Here is an 18,303-nt window from a genome sequence, read left to right on the forward strand (position 1 = left end):
ATTAACTCAAATTGGAAACAAAACAAAACAGTAGAAAATGAAGTTTTAAAAAGAAGTAAAGATACACCATAAAATAAATTTAGAGAAAGAAGGCATAGTTTCGCCTAGAATGAAAGTAATACTGCCGCCAAAAAGCAATCGCTTCCGTTCCCCTGCCAACGGCACAGGCTAACCACCGCACACAAAGCTAACCAACCGTACACACATACTTGCACGTACTATACATCAGCGGTCCTTCGGGACTTGATAGTGGCAAAATTTACATGCTCAACAGCTGGTAGTGTCCAAACCTCTCGCGGCCACATCTGTAAGCCAGAAAGTAAGCCAACTCGAACTGTTGCTTAAATCTAAGAGGCAAAGAAAAAAATTTAAGCCAAAATTTTTATGCTGGTGTAAAATAAGTCCTAACTAGCTTATAAATATTCTCTGAGGGGGGAGAGGGGCGGGTTTTAATCAGTCAAGGCGATCCAGTTATAGTCTTATATATAAAGGGAAAATATCCATTGTCAATCAGGATTGGTTTAATAGGTCAGTCCTAGGTCGTAAACTAAACTCAATGTTTTGATGAAAAAAAAAATAGTCATAAGATCAGCAGGATTCTGATCCAAGGCCGCATAACACACGTGTCAGCCTCTGTGTTTTGCGCAAAGCAAGTTTTGCAGGAATAAGAACGTGCAGAGACGCAACAGGAAAAAGCACGTTATCTACAAAATTAGGTTCCTAAGTGTTGCTTTGATCTGTTTTGTCTGATTTTTTTTTCTTTGTTTCGTGGGTTTTTTTTGTTCTTGGTTTTTATTCTTCTTTTTGTGTGTTTTGTTTGTTTCATTGTTTTTTGTATTTTCCGTTTCAACTCAGTTTTCATCCGACCTGTCTTAATTCTTTAATATTTGCCTTTGTTGCATGCTGGCGTGAAGAACCCACGGGTCAAAGTCCCGTAGCCTAAACAAAGAGCCCAGTCTCCTCACACAGTCCACGGTGTTGGAGAAAACCAAAGTCAAGCCTGGGTACCGGAAAGGAAATAGTAGAGATATAGGTCCTAGAAAGAAAATTCATAATAAATCTGAATGAGGTGATATTTACAACAACTGTATGTTTCGTAGTTCTCCTTCGATTTCACTTGGTACACCTCTGTGGCTCCGTGGATCATGTTCTTAGACAGTGCGGTGTACATGTAGATGCATTTTGGCTCAAAACAATAATAAAAAGTAATAAAAAGTGTATCCTGGATCTTGAAGTGTTTCGCTTCCTTTTCAGCTCAACTATTTACAAACCTTCTCTTCAATTGCACATGAGATCTTTGCTTCTGTCAGGGTTTCTAACGGTTCCTCTCTTGTTGGTGACATCGATAATTTTACAACTGTTCTTCTGCAGCCCAACTTTGTCCATCAGTGACACTAAAAATGTAAAATGCAAAGAGTATTGCTGTTAACGGAAGAACACAAGCCGATCAACTCAATCATGTTTAAGTAACGGTTCTTGTGATGTTAGATAACAAAGACAAAAGCAAAACAACACAATAAAAGCTTGGACACACTTGATAAAGCCGCAAATTTTCGGGTTTTAAATGATGGATAGTTTAAATTATTTCATTCCTTAAGTAATAGCTGATAAAAAACGTTGATACTATCTCTAGCTTCTATTACTCTGAGTCAAATATGCCGTGATTTACCTAAGCCTTCTTCACTTGTGATCTTCTTTTCTTTTCCTTTCCTCTTAAACGACTTTGGAAGAGTTAAAGTTGCAGAGAATATAAACTTCTGTAGATGTCTTCGCTTTGCAGTTCCTTCATCTTCATCATTATCACTGCGAAAAAGAAACACTAAAGTTAAAATTTTATAAAAGAGAGTCATTTACCTCAGCTTACAGGTTGGCTGTCAAGAAAACCATTTCAGAAAGAGAAGCCTGAAAAAATTAAAGTTTCAATGGAAATTGAAGTCCATTGCTAATATAAATGTAGATGTGGTATGTACCTCTTTCTATGAATGAGCTCCAATATTGAAGATAATTCTTGAAAGTGGCCTTGCTCCACCATTCTGTCTGCCTCGTCAATTACAAGATATCTCAAGTGCTCCAAACGGCAGACATGCTCTTCCCCCTGAAATTAAACGCCGCGAGCAGATATCTCTAGAATCATCCATTTGATATAAAGAGGCTACATTCCAATTTGACTGTTGGTTATTGAAAAAAAAAGAAAGAAAAAAAACACGCCAGGTAATGATGTTTACATAGCAGTGGAAAATGCTTACAGCTGTGCTTATTATTTTTACGGCGTTTTACGAACGGAAAAACTTACGCGACATTGGAAATCCAACTTTATGCTGAAAACTACACAGGTCAACCGATCTCAAGAGAAACATACCTACATGTACAAGTGTGTGTCGACTGTTTCAGATCTCTAAAAGAAAGTGAATCAGTACAACTTATGATACATGAGGTACTTACATCGGAAATCAAATCCCACAGTCTTCCCGGGGTGGCTACTATTATCTCAGGACACTTGTTTAAAAGTCTCTGTTGTTTTTGAGGTGCCATTCCTCCAACCACAGCAACAATCTTGGAAAAATAAATTTCAGTTTCAATTGTTTATTGATTCAAATAATTTTGAGGGACTTTGATTGCTGGGTATTTCTCTGATAAAAGATACACGTTGAAACAGGACTAGAAGGGGTGGCAAGAGAGGGGAGGGTAGGGGGTAAATGGTACATCATCAGGGGTAGGATTGTAATTCTCTGAACAAAAGGGTTTTTATATACTTTGCTGATGAAGGGGCGAAGATAACATAAATATTTCAGCCCAGAATATGATAGCACAAAACAATACAGCAAGGCGTGAAATTGCGCCTAATACAGGCGCCAATACGATTAAATTTTTCTCTTTGGTGACCAAATCCTGAAAATTAGTCGCCAAATTGGCGAATGAGTTAAAAAGATTTGTAAAGATAAATCCGCGGCAAACTTCCTCGTTAAGTTTGTTTCCAAAACAGGTGAGCTTGAACGTTGTATATCATCCATCCCAGTGTCCACTTTGTGGCACGTAAAATATCTTTTTCCTAACATAATTTTGGAGGGTCTATCTAGAACGCTGACAGCGGAGAAAAATAGGTTTTGTTTGTCTTTAAAAATGGTGACCAACTTTTTTCGAACTGGCTACCACTTTGAAAAATTTAAGAGCCAAGTGGCCACCAGGAAAAAAAACTACACGCCCTGTACAGTTTATGTTTATGTCAGCGCTGACTCATTGTCAATTTAAGTTGCTTAAGCTTATTGAGGCTACAAATTTATGTTTCCAAAAGAAAATATAAAAAACACTTTCCAAACAAGAGATAGGTTTGCCTTCTGCTCTACTGAGAAAAATAGTATTAAATAAAGGCTATCGAGACAAAATTGACTTATGCCAATAAAAATAAAGTTAGTGATAATTGAGTTTCTAACAATGGAAAACAGAATCTAACTGTGGAGGTAACTTCCAAATTGTCAATTTAAGTACATAAAGTTTACCTCTAAAGATGTATGTTTTGCAGCCTGTCTGAGATGATTTTTTATTTGTATAGCCAATTCTCTGGTTGGTGTCATTATCAATGCCAGAAGTGGTTTCTTGAGCTTGGATGTTCCAGTACCAGTTTCTGTGGCTTTTGTAGCATTATTTTTGGTAGCATTTTCTGTAGTTTCTCCTGCTTCTTGACTGGACTTGTGGCCAAGGATGTGGGTGAGAATTGGAATCCCAAAGGCCAGTGTTTTACCTGAACCCTTGTAAAAACATATTTTAAAATTAATACACTTAAATAACATCCTCCTTAAAAACCAGCCATTCGTGAAATCAAAACTTCTCTCAAGTGATTTTATCATAACTTCAACAGACAATTTCAGAGCATTATCCAATGTATGATATGAGAACTAAGAAACTTACAGCAATGTTATTGTAATGCACATTTTTGCATAAAGAATATTCTGCCAACCAACTATGGAGGAGGGAAGAACTATCAAATTATTTCTTATGAGATTAAAATTTAACTTTCAATCTGTCAGTCTGTCAGTCTGAGTTCTTTCAAGAGGTACACCATACACATACTTTCAGCTAAACGGCCCTCCTCAAGAGTGCTTTAACAAAAGTCATATTTGTAATTATTAAACACTCTCTTAGTACTTAGACATTAATTCAGGTCAAAGACCAGCTCTAAAGTAACAGAAACTGTTTGCCATAATGTGTGGGAAAGTCTTCTTACACGTAAATGAGCCAGGTGTACATCATAGTAAATACATGTACATGTTGAAAAAGGATTTTTTTCACTCCCTCCCTCCCTCTCAAAAAAATAAAAATAATTATTTAAAAAAGTTGTGGAACCAAGTAAACAAACAATGGATATAGTAAAAGAGACTTCCACCAATCCAACTGCTCTGATTCAACTCACTGTTTCTGCTGCACCAATGATGTCCCTGTGGTGGAATATTGCAGGTGGAAGGGAAAGAGTCTGTATAGGGGTTGGTGTAATAAAACTTTGTTCACTGAGTCCTCTCTGAACTTCTTTGGGAACACCAAGGACTTCCCAAGCACTCATATCTGCTGTGGGCTCTAAAGTTTATTTTATTCAAAATGAACAATTTAGCTATAAAAAATGACTGCATCTCAACCTCATACTGTAGTGTTGGTGGGAAATATCATATTATTACAGTTGTATGTGTTGTGGTTCAATTTTATCCTTGGCTCAAATTTTATTTTGTTTTTTTTTTGTTTTTTGGGTATTGCAATGTATGGTAATGAGTTTGAAACAAAGGAAATTAGAATTTGAACCAAGGATAAAATTGAACCACAATATATGCAATGAGTTATTTGTACCTGGCTGAATATGAAATATGTCAATGAAGGTTACATAATCTAAATCAATGAATACTTTATTAATAAATAATAACAATCATAATTATAATAACCAACTTATTGGTAAAATTACATAATTTATAGAAAATTATATCTTTGCCAACACAATATTATCTACACAAAATGTGTCTGATTCTCTTGTTTATAGAACATTTCACGTACAATCATAGGGGTAAAATATTGTACTTTGTTTTGTGCATTTTCCATCCATAATTCCAGAAAGTAATTCTTACCTGGAGGATCTTCCTCCAGTCTATTGTCAGTGAACATTTCTACTCTGTTTTGCTCTTCTGACTGGGCTTTACTTTGGGCCTTGTTTTTCTTTTTCCTCTTCTTTTTTCCCTTTGTCTGTTGGTCATTCTTTGTGCTTTTTTCAAGTTGTGTGAGTGGTGTGGTATCTGTTTGTTCCTGATTATCCTGAAAATATAAAATCAAAGGAGAATACTGTGTAGCTTTTTTGTATATTTTTTTTTTTCTGTGAGCCAAAATTTTAGAGAAAACCAAAAAAAAGCCTGTATCCTTAAATACAAATAATTGTACATGTATGTGTAAAGACTGAAAAAATGCATGAGCCCTTGGGCCAGTGCAGTCTGCTGTCTTTGAAAAATTAAGGACAAATTGCTCTCAAAATGATTTTGATGACTTGATGTATTTTCAAGTAGTTCTTGTGGAGAGTGTTACTGTTGTTTCTTTTTGCTTGTTTGTTTGTTTGTTTTTTTTTTCATTTAAGGTACGACTAGCAGTTATCTTTAGTTTGTTTTGTTTCTGATGTCAAACACACCCAATCTTACTCAGGAGTCAAGTAATTCCATTTGAGTTGAATTGAGTTGATTGAACAACATTTTCAACCTTGCCTTGGAGCAGGTTGAGGAGTATTTATTAAGTGTCATGAAATTCGACTTTTAGTAGGACATTTCCACTTTACATGGGATGGTTCATTCAGATTCTCAGTATCACAAGATGACTTAACTGCCAATTAACTTCTGGTGGGACATGGTTTGATGCTACTCTGGTTTAAAGATTTAATGAATGTAACTGCAGAAGTTACAATTCATAGACCCAACATTTTGACACTCCTATCTAGTGCCTTCATCAGGGGTGATCTAAACACTGCAACAAAAGGTCCTGTTATACCATCCCTAATTAGCTACCTTTTTTTCTGACAAGGTGTAAATAGGTGTCAGGAAGTAAGCTGCCATCATCATTAAAGGAGTGCGGGTGGAGTTAATATGCCAGGCTTCCAAACAAAGGCGCTGGTGGTAACGCCGATTAGCAGTGATAATTTTAGAATTATCCCCCCTGTTGTATGGTTAGTTAGGCATGTGTGCTCCAATAAAGCTGAATTTTCTTTTTTGCAAAAGAAAGCTGCTTTTTGATGTTCTTTTAAATGTGTACCAAGCTGATGTTTGGTCTTCCAGTGTATTCGTTGTCACAGTCATTGCAAGGAATAGAATAAATGGCATCAGTTTGTTGTTCTTTTGTGACAGGATCCTTAGGTTTAGCAAAAATATACCCCAAAGTCAGAGGAGGTTTTTGAGCAACTTTAATGTTGTGGCTATTCAAAATTCTCTTAATGGGTTCCATAACACCCTGAATGTAAGGAATAACAGCAAAACCAGTTGCTGGTTCCCTTTCATCAGGAGTGCTACTAGTTGTAACTGGTTTTTGGTAGTTACGGAGAGGAGTCTTTGTATGGCCATTTGCCTTTTGAACATTTGAAACATATTTCCTCTCCTCAGCCTTCGAATTGAGTGAAGATGGTAGACAGTCAGCCCTCCTGAGTAAAGTTTTGGCTACAGACTTTTTATGGCAAATAGGGTGGTGAGAATCGAAAGTGAATTATTTCTCTGTGTGGGTAGGTTTACAACCTGATGCCCATTTACACCTCATCAGAAAAAAAGGCAGCTAAGTAGTGATGGTATAAAAGGACCTCTTGTTGCAGCATTTGGATCACCTCTGATGAAGGCAAAAGACAGGAGTGTTGAAATGTTGGGTCTATGAATTATAGCTTCTTTGGTTACATTCATTAAATCCTTAAACCAGAGTAGCATCAAACCCTGTCTGATTGTCCACCTGGTGGCCATGTTAACTTTAATATAACTTCTGGTGGGTCAATAAATAAATGATTCAACCCAATTTGAATGTAATGGACAACCCTCAATTTTGTGTCAGTATAGACAGCACAAACATACATTTATGACATACATGTATTTTCTAAGATTGGATGATGCACAGGAGACTTCATCCATAAGATTTGCTGAAAATTCTCCCATTTATTACATTTAATAATTAAGGGTGAGTAATGATAAAAAATAAATAAACAAAAAAATTGACATACAAATATATTTTTTCCAATTTCTCAGTTACATGTACATACTCAAACTTAGGTCAAATACAAAGTAATTTCACCACGTGCTTGAATCTTATTTTCTGAATTTAACAACGCGGTAGGTTTTAAAGCACTTTAAGTAATTCACCTTCTGCGGCGGCCGCTCTTTTATTTTCTTCTTCCGAGCTGGTCCACTTGTACCAATTCCTGTTAGTTCTTTTAGATCATAATCTTCCATGACTTCAAGGGACACAAATCCATCCATTTCGCCCGCAAAGAACGAAGGATCGTCCAATTCTACTGGTTCCCATTTCCGCTTCTTCCCTTTCGAATTCTTCTCTGCCATTATGGAGCAATGAGCAAAGAGCTTTAACTGAGAAAATGAATGTAAACGCTCTTTTGAATAACAGCAACAGTTCTGGTTTATCCCTAGAGAGTTAATAAAAACACTCTCACGTCGTCCGCCATTATGGATTACTTGCCAGAGAAAGACTGGATAAGAAATCGTACTGCGCGTGATTCAAACAGGAGTCATACGCTGATTTACTGCGACAGATCTTTTCTCTTTTCGCTGAATCAGCTGAAACCGTTGTGAAACGTGAATAAAAGGACTAACATGGCGAAAGAACACCGTACATTCAAAGAGGAGTGCTCTTTCATCGAGCGCTTAAACAAAAACTCGTTTCTTATTAAGAAAGGCTTTGTCCCAAACATGAAGGTAAGTGAACGCGCGCCAAACATCGGGTCGGTAGCCCAACTCCAGCTGAGTAGCGTGCGCATCAAAATACACGTCCAACGATGTAATACGTGAGGATGGTTATATTAGGCCATGTCCATCTAAAATAAATCCCCATACACCTACCATATCCGTCAAAGTAATTTGAAATAAGTTTTGTCACGACGAAAATTGGTTCAACTAGATTTTGTTCACCCCCCCCCCCCTCTCCCCTTACACACCTTTTCAACCCACGTTTTGATCAAATCCTAGCCCCCTGCCCCCCTCCACGTCTTTTATGTCAGGACTGTTTCCTCTTTTTTTTTTTTGTTTCATTCAGTCAATTCACGAACTACAGTCAAACCTGTCTTAGGTGGCACCGTATTTAAGCAATCGCACTGTATTGAACGCCTTATTCCCGTTGGTGACGACTTAATACAGGGTTGACCAAATTGTATCCATTATCCATCTCCATTTCCCCAAGTTGCAGACTGTGGCGTTTTTCTGTAAATTGTTGCAAGAATGTTCTAGTCAATTAGTACCATGGACAAATTTTTACACACTCTTTCAGATACAAGACTTGAGCTGTGCATTGCAGCTATTCGACTCCGAAGTTCAAACTATTCTTTTCTTTTTCTTTTTCTTTAAAGGTTGAAGGTATCTTCTATATAAATGAGTTGCTGGAAAAGCTAATGTTTGATGAGCTGAAGAACTGGGCTGGAACTCAAGGTACAGTACTCTGAAAATTTGGAATATAATACTGTTGTATTTGCTGCATTTGTCTTATTCCTTTTATACAGTTAAATTAAATTGCTCTCCAGGTATTGGTGGTTTCCTTCCTGGTGTAAAGCAGATTGCAAATGTTGCAGCTTTGCCTGGAATTGTTGGTGTAAGAATGATCATAACTTTTTCTTGTTGAAATTATAACTTAGTGTAATTGAAACTTGTTCAACCCTGGACCCAGCGGTTGGAAGGATGATAAGTGCTAACCCAGAGTTAAAATTAATTTTAATCAGGGTGTGTTCAATCCTTTGTTTAAAAGCCTTTTTAGAATAATTTGCTATAATTTCTTTAGAGCATCCAATCGTCAAATTGCAGACTAAAAGAATTGTACATACTGAATTTTATTTGAAAGCTTTCAGATATGAAATCAGATTTCACACTGACTGTTAGTTGTCTAAACTCAACTTTTAACAAACTGACCCTGTACTCTTGGGAAGCAGAGAAAGTATAAAGTGGAGATGACAGAAGAGTTTCTTGTTATACAGTTTGTGTTTCCATAGTATTTTTACACAAAGATTTCACTTAAAGTGGTGCCAAATAGAGCATCCAGTTATCCAGTCACATCCAGTTATCCCATTATTTCAGAACTTTGGTTTGTTGAACTTTCTCTGTGGTAAAATTTTATTTCCTTCTCAATACTTTTAGAAAATTCTGAAATTGTATGAGTCGAATACCAGTATCCTAATATCCTTCTCAGGGAAAATGCACATATTTTTTCCAGGCGAAAGAAGTCCTGAAAAAAGTACTTTCAGAAACAATATCATTCGTCTTTCGATGGATTTTTCATCTCTGAAAGAACTTGTCATCTCGTCAATTGGACTATATGAATGACAATATACCCTCAGGCAGAGCTTTTTTTATCATCTTTTTTTTTTTTAATGGAAAAATCTGTAATTTTGACAACATGCCAAAGCAATACCACCAAACAACAGTAATAAAAAAAGGCTATGTATCTCCGTTTCTATTCTGAAATGTTTACTCATATTTTTTACTTGGCCCTCAGAGATCAGTTGGACTACCAGATGTTCATTCTGGCTATGGGTTTGCTATTGGTAAGTTACAACTCACACATCTGTAATAAATAAAATATAATGTCCAATTGATTGTAAAATAAAACCCAGGTTTAAATTGGATTCTATTTTTTTTATATAGGCTAATTGCTCAGTGGTTGTTCTAGAAAAGTAACAGTATGCTTTAACCATTCAGAGGAAATACTGAAAGCAATCAAAATTAAGTCATTTTTGCTCTCTCATTCTTAAAGTTGGTTGCATGTTCATAGTTCATAGTCTCATCTTTGTTCTTATTTGCTGTAATTACCCTTGACTGGAAGAGATTTTGCAATTCTCTGACAAAGTAGCTAAAAATTGATTTAAAAATTATAATTGTAATTCCTTGAGATGGAGTAATTTTTCCTATCATTAACAGAATTCTAAGTCATAGCATTTATGTGACTCTAATGAGACAATTAAGATGCCAAAAGTGAAGAGGTGCTTGTCTCTTGCAAAAGAAGTAATTTGGAAACTCACCTTTGAGCAGGACTCCATTTCTTTTATTTCTTTTATTTCTTTTTTTTCTCTTTTTGTAGGGAATATGGCAGCCTTTGACATGTCTCTTCCGGAAGCAGTTGTTTCTCCTGGTAAAGTTAAAAAAAAGTCTACTTCATAAATGAATTGATGAACAGATTTATTAATGATTGATCAAAATTACAAGCTAGTGTAGCAAGACCAAAGTAGCAATGAAATACCTTATATGCTATTCTTTGAGTTTTTTCTGAATTGGTCATTTTATATTTACCATGCGTATATTTTATATTTGTCATGCAAGATGGTGATGACACGCACAAGCCATTTCTTTGCATGGCTTTCAATTGGCCATATTATATGCATATTATTTAAAAATTGTTCAAGTCCTTGTGGCACTGATCACAAAGTTTTTGACAACTTGTTGTCCTAGAAATGTATTTTTTCATTGTATGATTACTTTAAAAGAAGTCTCCCATCTAAATCTGATTTTAAAGAAGTTCGTATTGTTTATAATCATGAGAAGTACTCATACAAAAGATCATCTGTGTTAGGTGGTGTTGGTTTTGATATCAACTGTGGAGTGCGATTACTGAGGACAAACCTTGATGAGAAGGATGTCAAACCTGTTAAAGAACAATTAGCACAGGTACAGGGTAAAGTACATTATGGTTAAATTTCCTCTTCTTCCTTTTGACTGTCACTTACCCCCTTGGTACAAATGTCTTTCTCTCCCCACTCCTCCTCTGCCACAAGTATCTAAGATATAATTTTCACCTAGAGGATACTGAGCACTCACCTGCCATAATTTTGCCTGCTTTAGATTGCCTCAGGCTGGGTGCATTTCTACATGTACATGTACTTACACAATGTATCTTTCACGTACTAAGCACAGAGGACTTCAGTTATCTGGAACATTTGCAAACCAGCAAAACATTTAAGAGAACTGTTTTATTTTTTGTTTTAGTTTGTTTTGGTTTGTTTTGGTTTTTTGTTTGTTGTTTGTTTGTTTGTTTGTTTTCATGTTTCTTGTTAGTTATGCTAACATTTCTAATTTCCATAATAAAATTATTTGTTTCTTTTTTTTTCTTCTCATTTCAGTCACTTTTTGATCATATTCCTGTTGGTGTTGGCTCTAAAGGTGTTATTCCCATGGGTGCAAAGTAAGCTGAGTTTTTCATCTCTTGTACAACTTGTCAGTCAAAGCTGTTTATTCTGACTTCAGTTACAAGCTTAACCCTTTCACTCTCAAGATTTCATGGGTAATTTTCCTTACTTTCTGTCATACTATCCCTATGATGATAGTTTGGAGAATTTGATATTGGATCAACTGATACCAGTGATTCCCAACTTGGTATTTTTCTTTATCCTTATTACTTGTCTGCTTGATAGTAAATTGAGATTGTAAGGAGAAATTCTGTCTTGGTCACTTATGGGAGTTAAAATGTTAACACTGTATTGGGTCCATTACTTTTTTTCTGTAATCATTTTAATATTTCTTATCATTTTCTCCAACAGAGATCTCGAGGAAGCTCTCTCAATGGGGATGGATTGGTCCTTAAGAGAAGGTTGGCCATTTTCCTCAATTTTCTTTTAGGTTGTATTTTTAAGGGGGTGTCTTATGAAAGCCATGCAGTTAATAGAAGGTGTGAGGATGTTTTTAATTCATTTTCGAGTTGATTTGGGTGATGGTAAGTTAGGAAATTCTAAATAAGGGTGCTTAATGGGTAGTTTTTATCGGAAAGAGGCAAGTGAGAAGTGGACAACAGAGAAAGAGTCACTGGGAAATTTAGATATACATTGTACATGTGCCATCTCAAAGAAGTATTTTAAAAGAATTTAAAATTACGTTACCTGGTATTAAGGTGAACAAAATTGGAAGTTGAAAATCGTGACGGTCATATTTAAGGTGTCACTGGTGTTCATCTGAAGGCTGCTTAGTTATATGTAATTTTGTCTTCTCATTACAGGTTATGCTTGGGCTGAGGATAAGGAGCATTGTGAAGAGTACGGACGAATGCTGCAGGCTGACCCTGGAAAAGTTAGTGCACGAGCAAAGAAACGAGGCTTGCCGCAGGTAAATACAGAAGCACAGAAGTTTCATTTGTAGCTCTTACTGAATAAAATAAGCAGGAGCGTTTGATACGAGCGTTGACTACGCGACGAGGGTAGCGCAATTGATGACTGATTCTTTGCAGCCTGTTGTGAAGGCGCTCTTTTATCGAAAGTCCTCTGTAATCAAAGGGAACGCTATTGCAACGAGCAAGTAGAACAAAGTCAAATATGGCAAGGAACCAGTGGGATCTTATTACGAAATTGAGCAAACTCTACAGAGCTAGGGAGGGGGAGGGAGGGAGGGAGGCTACATATAGTACCATGTCGCGACTGATTTTAGAACAAGTTGCGTCTCACAGGGCGTGAAATTAACTTTTTTTTCTGATAGCCACTTGGCTCCTAAATTCTTCAAAGTGGTAGCCAATTCAAAAAAAGTTGGTCGCCATTTTCAAAGACAAACAAAATCTTTCTTTACGCTGTCAGCGTACTAGATAGACTCTCCAAAATTAAGTTAGGGAAAAGATCTTTAACGTGCTACAAAGTGGACACTAGGATGGATGACAACCTTCAGGCTCATCTAAATCCAAGATGGCGTCTAGTTATCGATCGAGATGTATGTGCTACGTTTTGGAAACAAACTTAACGAGGAAGTTTGCCGCAGATTTATCTTTGCAAATCTTTTTAATTCACTATATCTCTTGGTAAGGTTATGATAAAACGTTCTAGTCGCCAATTTGGCGACTAACTTTCAGGATTTGGTCGCCAAAGTGAAAAATTTAGTCACATTGGCGCCTGTATTAGGCGTAATTCCACGCCCTGGTCTAATCTTGCGAGAAAGTGGCACGAGTTTCCATCCATGACTGTACAGTGTTAGTAGCCAGTGGCGTCCAAATCACTTTCGCCTTTCGACCAAAATTGTTCTCAAACGTACAGATTACTTCAAGCTCTAAGTAGGCTTTGAGTTAAGTAAAATGGTAGGTTTTTAGGGAATTTGCGGTGCTGTATCGTTAGGGGGTATAGCAGGATAAGATGATTTATGAACTGAATTGATGTGTAAATTAGCCACCGTTAAGAGTTCCTAAAGCTGACGTTTCGAACGTTAACCCTTTGTCAGCATTAGAAACCCTAAAGCTGACGAAGGATAACTGTTATGGCTTATCTTCTCCACTGATTAGCTTGGCACTCTTGGAGCGGGAAATCACTATGCGGAAATCCAGGTTGTGGATGAAATTTACGACAATTATGCTGCAAAGAAGATGGGAGTTGATCATCTTGGACAGGTAGAAAAAAGGGCACTTACGTCTTAACCCTTTAACTCCCAGATCAAATTTGTAATTCTCCATACTGTCAACCATACAATTGTTATGATGTTAGTTCAGAGAATTATGTATTGGATCAACTAATTATCCGCAAATTGATATTTTTCTTTATTCTTTTCTGGTTGATATTGTATTGATATTGTAAGTAGAAATTAAGTCTTGGTCACTCATGGGATCTCTGACTTGCAAGGAGTGAGGCATGTGAGCAATTGAAGATCTTTTAGGAAAGCTGCTTGATATTTCTCTTGAGCTTGTAGCAAAGATCTTTTCTTAGTCTCTCTCGTTACATTTCAAACCTCATAATAATTATCTCTCAGTTCTTGTGTTTATCAATTGTTACTCGTTTAGTTACCAACTACCACGACTACCAACTCGAACAGCTTCAACTGGGTCTCACTTAGAACTCTTTAGTTTAGGGTTAGTTTGGTTGCTAATGATCTTGTCAATAATTATATAATTTATGTTTAAAAGGTTTGCGTGATGATCCACAGTGGCAGTAGAGGACTTGGACATCAAGTGGCCACTGGTAAATGGTTTATATACCGTTCCTCTCTTTACGATAGATAAATGAATGTATTATCGACTTAACTTATGTCTCCACAGAAAGCAAGACTTGATTATTTTTCGGGTGATCGCTGTCCGAGTCATGCATTCTTGATTTCTTCGTTTTACAGATGCACTGGTAGAAATGGAGAAAGCCATGAAAAGGGACAAGATTGAAGTCAACGACAGACAGGTTTGCTAACAGTGTAGTGCATTTAAGTTTGTGCATTAAGTTTGTATTTTGTCAAGTATTCCACGACAATTGCACTTGTCATGGCCGTCTACATTGACAAAGAAACTTGTAATGACATCTCTTAAATGGAACTTGCTAAAGTAGAATTTCCCTTAAGCTTTGTTTGCAGTTTCTCCAACAAGTATTTTTATCCAGGCATCTAATTTAGTAGAGTAGGGATAACGAGCCTTGATTAATTTACCACATCTACAGAAATGATATCTCTATACGTCATTACATGAGCAATTGCTCCCAGTGCAATTATAGTTGGATGGTTTTGGGGAAGTTTCGCCGTGATAGGTGTAATATTAATTGACTTTGTCTCTTTTTTCCGTTATTGGTATCTGTTGAGTCGATTTTCACATTGCGATCAATGGTCAGCTGAACGAACGGCCCTGTAAAGGCACGTGGAGAAATAGTACGTTTTAAACACAAGTGTTGACAACCATATAATTGGTTCCTTTACAGCTTGCTTGTGCCAGAGTTAACTCACAAGAAGGTCAAGATTACCTCAAAGGCATGGCTGCAGCAGCGAATTACGCTTGGGTGAACCGTTCAACGATGACATTTTTGACAAGACAAGCTTTCGGAAAAATTTTCGAGAGTACCCCAGACGACTTAGACATGCAAGTGATCTATGACGTGTCACACAACATTGCAAAGATCGAGGAACATGTATTCTTTATTGTTATTACAACAATATCTTCAGTTCTTTGGATTATATATATATATATATATATATATAGATCCACGAAACAGGCTTGTCGGGAAAATGTAGTTGTGTCCTTTTTTCCTCTTAAAATATTTATTCCGCTCTGCTTCAACGTATTGAGCACTGTTCCACGCGAAAATCGACTTGCAGACTCCCTATACATACATATATATATATATATATATATAAACACACAATTATTTTAACTTTTGAAATTACTTAATTACTTACCTTAGCTAGTAGATTAGATATTGGACGGTGTACAGAAGACTCTCTTAGTACACAGGAAAGGATCAACCCGTGCATTTCCTCCTCATCATCCGCTTATCCCAGTGGATTATCAGGTCGGCTATTCACTGTTTACTACTCCTTTCGATCGCAAGGTTTAAGGTTTATTTTATTTTACTTTTTTAAGTTAGAAATCGTTGTTTGAGTGCTTACAGTCGTTCGCTCCGAGGTTATTTTACTGGTCCAACACTTTTCGTGTTGGACTATTTCTTTCCCAGTTTTAATCGCATTCTTCGTCACGTTCATTCTCCCTTCCCTCCGTTTCCCTTCAATCGCTCGATGATTGGAACCCGCAGAGCACCATACTTCCTTTTGGGGGCAAGCACCTTTCTTGTTTTACTTTTACCTTCTTTTGTCTTCGGCTTCATTTATTCGCTTCTTCCTTGGCTCAAGTGCGCAAGCGGCTCAACAGGCAGCGGTTTGTTTCACGACTCAAATCAATGAAAATTTTCTTTGCTCTTGCTGAGTTACATGTACTCATCGTCTTGTCCATTATTTTATCAGTTGACTGGTCAACCTGTACTGATTGGAGGAACCATGGGCACGTGTAGGTAAGGTAAAGTGTAGGTGTAGGTAGTGTAGGTGTAGGTATAGGTGTTGGTAAGTTAAAAAGTATTCTCGGGGAAGTAACGTTCAAAGGTATTGTTATTATTGTAGGTGTTTGGTATTATTGTTGGTGTTTTCGATCCCTATACATATAACCTTATGAAAAACACTTTTTCACGAGGGACGAAACTATTGGTTATCCTGGGCAGACATGGAGACCCAAATTGTTCCATGTTTTGTGTCGTTTTCAGTTACGTTTTGACAGGAACGGAAAAGGGAATGAACCAGACGTTTGGTACCACGTGTCATGGAGCGGTAAGTTCATATATTATATGCAATATTTTTTCTTGATTTGAAAGCATGATGACAAAAAAAATGCAAAATGACCACAGCATTTCCTGGTTTCAAACCTTGGGTTGGATAAGGTTTGAAACGTGTAGGCAAATATGTTTGTTTGTTATGATTTTTTCTTTCCCATTTTCCCAGAAAGTGTTTTGAAATGTATATTTATATATATATTATCTATCTATCCATTTTTCTTCAGGGAAGAGCATTATCAAGATCAAAGTCACGGTGTGTGTTAGTAGTACTAAGAATAAAGTCATCAGCTGGTCCATCTTGACCTAGTCATAAACATAGTTCCACTCATGCAGTTTTAATTTTCCTTTCCATTCTCTTCAGCCGAAATATTGACTATCAAGAAGTTCTCGATAGTCTTAAATCCAAAGGAATCTCAATAAGAGTGGCTTCCCCAAAACTGGTTATGGAAGAGGTAACGAATCAGTAAATGGCCGCCTTTTTTTTTAAATTCATTTTCATGCTGTAGCTTCCATGGCATTGCATCAAAAGCTGTTGAAATCTTAAAAAAAAGAAAATGTGCGTTAATTGCGTGCATTTTTGTTCACCTTTTTAACAGGCTCCTGAGTCTTATAAAAACGTCACTGATGTCGTTAACACTTGTAAGTATAAGCGTCTCTTGTTGTTCGATGTTACTTGCTTTTTGAGCCACTGTTGCAGAATTGTGTTGTGTTGTCAACGGTTTAAAAAGAAAACAATCCCTCAAGATACATTTTAACTCCAAGAAGTCCCGAGACAATTAGATTCTAACCTAAAGACGACAGCTCGTTGACGATTCAGGATTCCCTACCTTAGACACGAACTCGTTCTTCTGCATTCAAGGTGTCCTATCTGGCTGAGATAACTAAGAGTCGTTAGAGTCAGTTTCTTTTTCCCTCAAAGCAAATCACGTTTTTCCTCTCTGCAATCAGTTCACCTATCTTCAACATCAAACACTGAAGTGCCTCCGTGATCAAGTTTTCACCTCTTTGAACTTGAGAATAGAGAATTCCCCTGTGAAATGTTTGCATTAGTTCCGGAGAAAGTTAAATTTGAAAAAAATCACGAAATATTCTGATCACGAAACTGATGATGTCGTTTACTCGATCCAGGTTGACATCAGGATTGTGCAAACACCCATCTCTGTCAATATACTAAGCTTGAAAGGATGCGTGTCTCATCACAACAGCACTTTTTAAATTCGTCTTTTAATTATTTTTTTGTTAATTTTGTATCGTTTTTGTTTTTGTTTTGTAGTTTTTGTTTTTGTTTTGTAGTTTTTGTTTGTCTGATTGTTTGGTTATTTGTTTTTTTGGCGATGTTTTATCTTTATACCCTAATTTAGGCCATGATGCGGGAATTAGTCAGAAGGCCATTAAACTGAGACCAATCGCTGTTATCAAAGGATAACCGAAAACAAGCGAGTAAATCCCATTCGTCTCGATAAGGACATGAAAGAGTACCCCAACATTACTGGCGTTTCTGTGCTATGCTTCCTATCTTTCCATATTTCTCCCATGGGATAAGCGGTACGTAACGTTGCGTGGCGAGAACTTATTCAAGACAGTTATTACTCTTCCATATCCTTGATTTTGGTTGTCACACAACGCCTCCCGGAGAAAGAGTGGTAGACAGCGCTTGGTGACTTGCAGCCAATCAAGGGAACTTTCACACTCTCTTCACCTTTTAAATTGTGAGGATTTTCAAGAAAGCGATGGTTTTAAGGCAAAAGCAACATGACTCAAGCGAAACAGAAACTGAACGAAAATAAATGGCTGCTATTTCCTCCTTGGGTTTCCTTATTTATTAATCTTATTCAACCAGGGAAGAGTACACGAATTATTATATTTGGTGAAAGCAACCACAAAAAGTATTATTAAATTGGTAAGGTCATATATGGTTACTTTGGAGACATGGCAGAATGAGATCAATTTAGATTTAGTTGTTCTTACTCCAGTTACTGAAAATGTATTGGAAAGAAACCTTTTTTTCTTTCGGGAATTGCATCCGTAACTTGCACTATTTCTATAATCTGAAACGAACTTGAAGGTTT

General features: G+C 36.8%; 1 protein-coding gene and 1 pseudogene across 1 annotated transcript; one reads left to right on the forward strand and one right to left on the reverse strand.

Moving 5' to 3' along the window:
• Nucleotides 1–839: 839 nt before the first annotated feature.
• Nucleotides 840–7,747, reverse strand: LOC136284307 (ATP-dependent RNA helicase DDX24-like; annotated as a pseudogene).
• On the forward strand, nucleotides 7,734–18,038 carry LOC131769205 (RNA-splicing ligase RtcB homolog). The gene is made up of 20 exons (XM_066174413.1): nucleotides 7,734–7,919; nucleotides 8,567–8,645; nucleotides 8,738–8,805; nucleotides 9,703–9,751; nucleotides 10,285–10,335; nucleotides 10,774–10,868; nucleotides 11,321–11,382; nucleotides 11,738–11,787; nucleotides 12,190–12,296; nucleotides 13,450–13,554; nucleotides 14,065–14,119; nucleotides 14,268–14,329; nucleotides 14,837–15,043; nucleotides 15,329–15,424; nucleotides 15,873–15,919; nucleotides 16,166–16,229; nucleotides 16,459–16,487; nucleotides 16,596–16,686; nucleotides 16,831–16,873; nucleotides 17,596–18,038. Exons 1-20 carry the CDS (start codon nucleotides 7,818–7,820, stop codon nucleotides 17,658–17,660), a joined length of 1,527 nt encoding a protein of 508 aa, XP_066030510.1. The 5' UTR covers nucleotides 7,734–7,817; the 3' UTR covers nucleotides 17,661–18,038.
• The last annotated feature ends 265 nt before the right edge of the window (nucleotides 18,039–18,303 follow it).

The sequence above is a fragment of the Pocillopora verrucosa genome, chromosome 11, assembly GCF_036669915.1.
Source record: "Pocillopora verrucosa isolate sample1 chromosome 11, ASM3666991v2, whole genome shotgun sequence".
NCBI lineage: Eukaryota > Metazoa > Cnidaria > Anthozoa > Scleractinia > Pocilloporidae > Pocillopora > Pocillopora verrucosa.

What these genes read in the sequence shown, in the direction of transcription:
- LOC131769205 (XM_066174413.1), top strand. Translation starts at nt 7,818, where the DNA reads ATGGCGAAAGAACACCGTACATTCAAAGAGGAGTGCTCTTTCATCGAG. An exon ending in TTGAAGTCAACGACAGACAG is followed by an intron (nt 14,330 to 14,836) that starts GTTTGCTAACAG and finishes GTTCCTTTACAG; the next exon opens with CTTGCTTGTGCCAGAGTTAA. An exon ending in GGAACCATGGGCACGTGTAG is followed by an intron (nt 15,920 to 16,165) that starts GTAAGGTAAAGT and finishes TGTCGTTTTCAG; the next exon opens with TTACGTTTTGACAGGAACGG.